The sequence below is a fragment of the Corvus cornix genome, chromosome 2, assembly GCF_000738735.6.
Source record: "Corvus cornix cornix isolate S_Up_H32 chromosome 2, ASM73873v5, whole genome shotgun sequence".
Taxonomy (NCBI): domain Eukaryota; kingdom Metazoa; phylum Chordata; class Aves; order Passeriformes; family Corvidae; genus Corvus; species Corvus cornix.
The window spans coordinates 96053926-96062348 of record NC_046333.1 but is presented as its reverse complement, the minus strand read 5'-3'; the positions used below and the strand labels follow the sequence as shown (position 1 = coordinate 96062348).

The window sequence follows — 8423 nt, the reverse complement described above, 5'->3', positions numbered from 1 at the left end:
ATTTCCTGCAATCTACAATGCTGCAGTTGTACATTTTTTCCCCTCCAGCATAAAATATATAATGAATCCACACCTTACGAATATATCAAAATTTCTACCATTTCCAAAAGCAAGTAGATTGCACTTTCTCAAACCCAGATGCAAAATTAAAAGGGAAAAGGGAATAAATATTGCAAAGAAAATAAAAGAAAAAGAGGAATCATGATTGTAATAAGTGTACAATAAGAATTTACTCCACATTTTCCATTTATTTTAACTGTTTGTATAAGAGTCCTAACTCTATAGCTTAGCATGAAAGACACAAGAGCAGCAGAGGGAAAGAGGCATTATATGAGATGACTTCTTTAAATTCAGAAGATTGGTTATCATATAAACATATTTATAAAAGAAGCATGGTCAGGATTACTGAGCTTGAATACATGAAGTGAGATATTCAGATCATGCAGCTTCAATGGCATAAGAAACTTTCAAGATAAGTTCCAAGGAAAACATTGTCATTGGCCTCATTTAGCTTAGGAGAGAGCCAGAACTAAGATGTCATTGCCTTATTCAAGCCAAGTGAACTGAAATAAATAAGAACACTGGATGTGATTATGGTAGGCAGAATTTTAAAATAAAACTAATTCTTATTTTAAAGTATTTTTACTGAGTATTTTTATTTTAAATTAAAAATATAGTAGAAACTAAAAACTTGGGACCTTGAACCCACCTCAGTTTCTCTTTCCTTGAGTGACATAATCAAGTTGTAAACACAAAAAGTAGTTTTACAATGTCTACCATTAAGACAACTGTATTTATTGTATTTTAATAGAAAAAGGTTGCTGCTGACTCAGGTTTTATTTCATGTACTTGAATGTAGCCCTGTGATATTTTGCAACTAGAAACATTGCAGTCATGCCAAAGCACAAAGGGGAACTAGAAAATGCAACCCATTTAACAAACCAACAACCTGAAAACAATTCATTCAGGAGCTGGCAAAGTGAAACGGCAAAGCAAACAAACCACATCAATGGTGAAAATGCACAAAAATATTAAATATTAAATATTAAATTGGCTTATGTTTTAATCATCTGAGGTATATAAGCAACACAGATAGTTTTTTTTAAGAATATATGACTTTAATTTTGTCCCTTTAATGATAAATTTACAATGAAAATGACATGTCCACCATAATTTTGAAATACAATGTAGTTACCACTGATTTCCTGCAAATGCCTTTGTGTTATATTTGCTTGAGGCAGAGGAGTGAATTTGACAAAAATAAATTCTTTTGCACATCCATCCTTGGAGGATTAGTAGCAAAATGAAATATTTAAAATTAAATAAATGAAGATAAAAATTCTATGAAATAAACATTCATTCTGGATCTCCTCTAATAAGATTCTCCTCAGCATACTGTCTAGTACACTACTCTTAAAAAAAAAACAAAAAACCAAGCAAACCAAAAAACCAAACTTAAAAAATTCAAGAAACAAGATCTGTTTATTGAGAATGAGGCAAAAGGATACAACTGGCATTGGCCTGATATTTTACCTCCTGTTGATTGGGATAATAATTTTCCCAACCTTGAATATCGATGTCAGTCAACCCCTAGAACTGTGATGTCATTTATGTTGGGAAGAGCACACACAGCTAATATATTAGGATGGCACCTGTGCCAACCTCTGGAGCATTTGCTGATCCTCTAAGGTCCCTCTCCCCAAGGCTGTCAAAGATGCTTGTGTCTATTCCTCTGGTACTTGCCATGGACAGCTTAAGTGGAAATGGTTTTATTTAATTTGGAAGAGGAAGAGCTTGCTCCGCCATCACTCTGTGCTCCCACAATGTGTACTCAAGCATTAGTGGACAAATATTTCAAATAAATATCAGATAAAAGCACCCAAAATATGGTAATGCAAAGAAAGGATATATTTTAGGGTATGGTCAGAGAAGATACTCAAAGCCTCCACTGTTGCTTCTAGAAATGTCAGGACAATTCAGAAATGTCAGTTCCTTTATATTTTCCAGATTGTAATTGAAGGATCATGTAGCTCTCTCGCTCTTTCTCTCTCTTTCTCTCTCTTTCCCTCTCTCTAAATAGGTCTATAAAGATCAGCTGGAAAGTGCAGACAGAATTGTTCACTGGTTAGCTTACGTAGAGCTACAGGGTATATATGTGCTTTGTTTTGTCGTATTGATCAATCTAGCTTACATTTTTAGCACACACAAACAAAAATCAGGAAAAATAAAAAATTGATGAAAAACACGAACAACACAAATAAGGTTCCAATCGTGCAAATTTTGCTTCACTGGATAAAGCACTTCTTGACACAGTAATGTCCAGAATCCCCCTCCCCCAGAAAAATACAGGACTGAGACTGAAGCCATTCTTTTTTTTTCTTTTTTTTTTCTTTTCTTTTCTTTTTTTTTTTCTTTTTTTCCTTAAGGCTATACAACACAAAGAAATAAAGCATGGGAAGAACACCTCATTGGGCTGAACACTCCATTCTTCTGGCTCTGGAGTGAGCCTTTGACAAAGTGATTCTGTGGTCCGAGTTATTTGTTTCATTGGGACAACAACAAGAGAAAGAAAAAGAGGAAAAAACGAAAGAGAGGAAAAAAATAAAAAGAATAAGAAAGTCAATGATCCCAACAATAAAATCCAAAATTGACTTTACAATCACAGGTACAAATTGCTCAGGTCGATAATTTCATTTCTCCTAAAGATCACTGTCGTCTAAAACTAATTAGAGGCGCAGGTTCCAAGGAATTGTCAATATTCAAAGCAAATGTTGGAGTTTAGAAGGTTATCATTCTTCTACCGTGACAGTCTGACGGGGTGACTGAAAATATTTTCATGTGCTGCCAAGTTCAGGGTGTCATTAACAATTGAATCCTTGCTCTGGCTCATGGATCTGTCTCCTATTTGGCCTTCTTTTATAGTGGAAAGACTAAGAAGCCGGAAAAGGTTGAATATTTCCACCCTCCCATGAGGTTACCCCTTTCCAGTTTGAGATGCACTTTGTCTTCTCTTTCCATGAGGAGCAAGACCCCATTGCTGGCTGCTTCTCTGGTGACGTCCTGATCCCCTGCAAAAGCTGAAATCACTGGGTAGCCGTTTTGCATTAAACTTACCTAAAAAGTGCAAAGAGACAGAATCTGAGTTTTCTCAATACTCTCAATGATTTTTTTGCCCTGTGCACATCACCAAATTTTTGTACAGGTTAGAATCTAGATTGAATTAAGCCAAGGCAATGGGCAATGAGTGATTTCTGTCATGTATACAGACCCCTTTGACAATAACCCACAGTCTCATTCTTCAATTGCTGTTTTTGCAAATATGAGTGCAGAAATGAGCATTTGAAGAAAAGAAAAAAAAGAAAAGGAAAGACAGCATCTTCTTTAGATTAGAACCCACCTGGATGGTTTGTCTGTTATAGACCTTGACCACGTGGAAACTGAAACTATATATCCCTTTTCTTGGTGCTACAAATATACTGGAAGTAAGATCAAAATGGTTGCCAATATTAACTAATACCTGGAATGTAAACAAATAAAACAGAACAAAGAAAAGGAGAGAGAGAAAGAGAGAAATCAGAGAAATCAGACTAACCTTAGAAAAGCACCAGCGAAAATCTCACATGAGCTCAATGACCAACATAAAGCATAGTCAAAATGGCATTTGAATCTCAATTAAAAGTGCACGGCAGGGGAATGGAGTCAAGTTACAGAGGCATTTAACAGGCATCAGTGTTAATAAAGCAATTTAGTTATGCAATAATGATCTCCAAAACCGGTTAGATGAAGTGCAAATGTCCACAGTGTGCTGTCAATAAAGGTGGCAGAAGGGGAAGGGGGAGGAATGTGAAATGGAGGGAAGGAGGGAGGGGAAAAAAGGTAGGAAAAAATCCCAAAAGTCATTAGCTCATAATGAAAATGTATTTTTTTGTTGGCTAACACAACTGAAATCAGAGCTGGCCTCGAGTTTGATAGGGTACAGAACTAAACTGCACTGCAGAGGGGCAAAGGAGGAGAGTGGATGCTCAGCAACAGCAACGTCTGCCAGCTCATGTCTCTCTGTCCCTCTGGAGGGCTGTGCCACTTGGCCCACATCTCAGAAGGCTGGGGTGGGCCTGGTCTCCTTCCTGGCAATACCCTTAATTTGTCATATATTTCAATGTTTTTTCAAACCAAACCAAACCAAACCAAACCAACCAACCAACCACAAAACAAACAAAACAAACAAACAAACAAAACTAAACCAAACCAAAACCAAACCAAACCAAACCAAAACAAGAAAAAAAAAGGGGGGGGCGGGGGGAAGAGCTGAGCCCTCCGGCAGATGTGCAAAGCCTCGTTCGGAAGCGGCAGCCGCACCCTGCCGGTCCCGCCGATCTGACAGGGATCTGGCCTCGGCTCATCCGCTCGCGCCTTGTCCAGGGTCCTGTGACGGGCAGCAGGATTTGGCTGGAAAGGCACGGGCGGCGGGAAGAGAAGAATCTGCGGGTCGGTGGCGATGCCGTCCGGCGAGCGGGTGCGCCCGAGCCGGCTGCTCCGCCGTGCCCTACCCGGGGCACACCCGTCACGCTCAGTTTGCGGGCTAAAGCTCTGCTTTAGTGAAGAAAAATACAAAGCAGGAGAAAACAAAAACACCATAGCCCCCCACCCCGCAAATCCCGAGCCTTTCTTCCCAAACAGCCAAAGTCTCTAGTTTCCTAAAAAAGGAACAAACAAGCAAAACAAAACAAAACAAACAAACAAAAAAAAACCACCAAAAAAACCCAACCAACCCTTATTGTGAGAGCACCGAGAAAATGCCTTCACACTCCTAGGAACTGCACATTGCCGGGTAAAGCATCTAAAATATACTACATATTTATCAAGTTGGGGTTTTGATTTTTTGTTGTTTTGGTTTTTTACTGATCCGATTTTATGAGATGTTGTATGTGACGAATAGCTGTGCAAACTCGTTAGGAGGGACAGGTAGACAGATAAATGACAGCCAGACAGACAGGTAAAAAACACAAACAACCAATCCAAAAACCAACCAAACAAACAAGCCCAGAGAAAACTATCTGGCATGCTAATTTTGGCTGACTGCAATACTACTTCAGGAGTCAAAAGCGGTAGGAAAAAAGGAAATTTCACCGCAGAAATAAAGTGGATGGACAGGGTATGGTCTCCGGGAGGCAAGCGGTGCTACGAGGCAGGGGCAGGACAAGCAGGCCGGGCTGTTCGCTGCTCTGCCCGGCGTATGCTGTGCGGGATAACACCATTCCGATACAGCCCACCGGGGACACCGTTTGCCTCTCCTGATAACGCGGGAAGCACCCTCTTCTTCCTCATCCCTCCCTCCCTCCCTCTGTGAGATGCTGTAACATTGCCAAATGCGCTCCGAATAAGCAGATCCGGCAACTCCTCAGCGGTAAATCTGAATTTGCACCGAAGGAGGGATGAGCACCCGTCCCTCGGTCGTTCCTGGCAGGCAGAGGCAATTCTTGGCTGCAAGGCGCCCCCGCACGCGTCCGAGGCACAGAGTCTCACGTTAAGGCCCTTTCCATACTAGCGAGTGTGACTGGACAAGAAGCCAGCGTGTTCCCCGCCCGGTACTACCCTGGAAAAGCCCCGCAGCCACCTGAAAGAACTTTCCAAATTCTTTCTGGGGAGTTGAGACGTAAAGATGCTATTGACCGGGTGGGTGGGGATTAAAAGAAGGAACGGGAACCAGAAGGAGAATACGCGCGCAGCCAGGGGGAGGCAGGGGCGGGGGATGCCTGCGCAGGGGCCGGCCGGCGCGGGGAAAGGGGTAGGGAAAGCGAAGCAGGCGGTGGCTGACCTGGTCGAAGTAGATGGTCATGGTGCGGTTGCTCATCTCGGAGGGCTCGTGGTTGGTGCTGCGGGTGGCCGAGAAGGCCACCTTGGCGCTGCCCGAGCGCACCGAGATCCCCAGGGAGGAGGTGATGGCACCGTCGGCCGAGGGGCTGGAGTCGCAGACCACCAGGCACTTCCCCTCCAGGACGATGGGCTCCGTGTCGTTCTGCGCCCGCACCGGGCACCCGGCGGGCAGCAGCAGCAGCAGCAGCGGTAGCGCCGCCGCCAGGCAGCAGAAGCAGCCGCCCGCCGGCTCCGGCAGCGCCCCCCGCCGCCGCCGCCCCATGCCCAGCGCCGGACCGCCGCCGCCGCCGCTCCGGATCGCCGCCGACATGCGGGCGCCCCGCGCCGCCGCCGCGGGCGGGCGGCCGCGGGGAGGCGGACGGGGCTGCGCTCCTGCTGCCGCCGCGGCGCCCTGCGGCCAGCGCTCTGCGGGACGGCGGCTGGGCAGCGGCGGCTGAGGCCGCGCCTTCCTCCCCTTCTTCTCCTCCGCCTCCTCCTCCTCTGCGCGGGCGAAGGAGCCTCCTCAGAGGGCGGGCGGCACGCAGCAGCCTGCCAAGGGGAAAGGCGGCGGTGAAGCACAGCAGCGGGCAGGCAGGAGCCGGCACCACGCCGCCCGGCGGGCTGCCCCTCCCCGCCCCGGGCGTCCCAGCGAGTACAACAGGTTCTGGGAGACACCTGGCTGCTCTATGTCACCTCTTTCTCCGGTTCCCCAGCAGGCTGGGGTCCCGCAGCCCCTGCCGTACTCCGAGGGGGGAGGAGGGGACAGCGCGGCAGATTACATCCCCAAACCCGCGGCGGAGCATCCTGCGGGCGCCTCTGGCAGTCCCTTTCCCTCCCCACCACCAACGGGGGCTCCAAAACCCGACTCCACTTCTTCCCACAGCCCCACTTTTTACTACATCTGCGAGCCTGGTTTGTATCCGTCTCCTAACGCCCTAGACACTACGGAAGAAGATTTTATTCTTGTTATAAGTAACGCGCCTTCTCTCCCCTCGATGGAGCTGCCCCGTTATCTGTAGCGTTCGCGGTGGCCAGGGCGCCCCGACCCCCATGCTCCCGCCCCGGCGCTGCCCCGGCCGGCTTCTGGAAGCTGCTGCCGCCCTTCTCCCCGCCTGGGGGTTGCTGCCCTCGGGCACTGATTTATACTTCCCAACATTCTGTCCCTCAGGCCAGGCTACCACCACTGCTGGCTACCCCGGCGACTCTCCAAACTCGTGAGAAGGAAGCAGCCGGCTCAGGTATGCCCCGGTTCCCACCCCGGCATGCACACATATCGCAGAAGTCAAAGCCTCACCCGGCTTCTCCCTCGGAAGTTGCATCTCAGTTTTCCCCGTTCACCAGAATACCCGGAGATCTCGCTCCTGGGAGATCGCTCCTACGCCTCTCCAGAGGCATCTCTACCGCTGCCCTAACCCCACATCTTATTTTTGCTATCATTTAAAAATTATATTTTGCAAAAAAGAACAGCCGGCGGGGAGGAGAACGGCCTTTTTACCTGGGAGGTCCATGACCGGAGAGGAGGACTGGCTAGGTAGCTCGTCCGTGAACTTGTATAGCTTAGAGAAAATGAGCTGAGATTGCGCTGGCAGGAAGAAAAGGAAACAGGAGTCGCCTCTTTCTCTCCCGCCCATTGCCAATAATCATCCCCCTCCCCGCCAGCCGCTACCACCACCACCCCACTTCCTCCCTCCTCCCCTCTTCTCCGGCACACGCGCGCACACACACACACACGCACAGGCAGCCGGCAGGGTTTCAGACACCGGGACCGGAGCGGAGTGCGGCCACGGCACCGCCGGCGATCCCGCACCCCAGTCCTTGCTCTGGCCAGGCACCCCCGCGCCCTGGAGCCGCACCCCGACACATCGCGAGCAGCCGCGACAAGCCGCGATGTTCCCACTGAGGCGGCCTCTCCGGTGTCACTGGAGTCAGGGAAGAGCCGTGCCCTCTCGCCCCCCCATTGTTTCTACTCGAACACGTCGTGCTAAGACGCCCCTGTTCCAACATGCCACCGACACGTTAGCGCTCACCGGCGGCCGCTGCGGCCGAACCACACAGCATCACTCACTGGGAGCTGTTTGGAATTCACAGACTTTAATTCTGAGAGTAATAATCACTAAAAAGGACATGTTGTTTGGGGCACTTCGGGGCGTGAGGCTGCGCCCCGCACACCGCAAGGCCCCATTCCCACGCTCGCACCCCCACACCTCGGCGCCCAAAGCTCGGCGGCGGCTCCCCCTTTATTAAAATATTTATTCCCCGGGGTGTACCAGCTTCCCGGCCCGTTCCCAGACCCGCTCCCGAACCGGGAACCCGCTCCTGACATACTTGAGGACTGGGACTTGCTCCCCGACCTGGTCCTGAATTGAACCCGTTCCCAAGCCGCTCCCGGTCCAGCCCTTCTCCCAGCCCCTCTCCCACCCCGCTCCCGGCCCCTCTCCCGGCCCCGCTCCCACCCCGCTCCCGGCCCCGCTCCCACCCCGCTCCCGGCCCCTCCCGCGGCTCCGCTCCAAGAGCGGTCGCGAGGCGCCACCTGGCGGCGGTGCGGGTCGGGCCGCGGGGCCGCCGGGGCA

General features: G+C 49.1%; 1 protein-coding gene and 1 long non-coding RNA gene across 5 annotated transcripts in view; both read right to left on the bottom strand.

The window, feature by feature from the left end:
- Positions 1-222: 222 nt before the first annotated feature.
- CBLN2 (cerebellin 2 precursor) lies at positions 223-6136 on the bottom strand. The gene is made up of 3 exons (XM_039549840.1): positions 5816-6136; positions 3398-3517; positions 223-3114 (listed from the first exon to the last, which is right to left on the bottom strand). The coding sequence occupies exons 1-3, from the start codon at positions 6134-6136 to the stop codon at positions 2917-2919; spliced, it is 639 nt and encodes a 212-aa protein (XP_039405774.1). The 3' UTR covers positions 223-2916.
- A 101-nt stretch (positions 6137-6237) lies between these two features.
- The window catches only part of LOC104687248, a 41275-nt gene continuing 39089 nt past the window's right edge, over positions 6238-8423 (bottom strand). For 2 of the 4 annotated variants that reach the window (XR_005601530.1, XR_005601531.1), the window contains 2 exons: positions 7349-7435; positions 6238-6402 (listed from right to left, as the gene is read on the bottom strand). This is a non-coding gene — a long non-coding RNA (uncharacterized LOC104687248). Of the gene's footprint in view, positions 6403-7348; positions 7436-7588; positions 8149-8178; positions 8256-8423 lie in introns of those variants that run through there. The other 2 variants (XR_005601532.1, XR_005601533.1) reach the window with 2 other exon arrangements.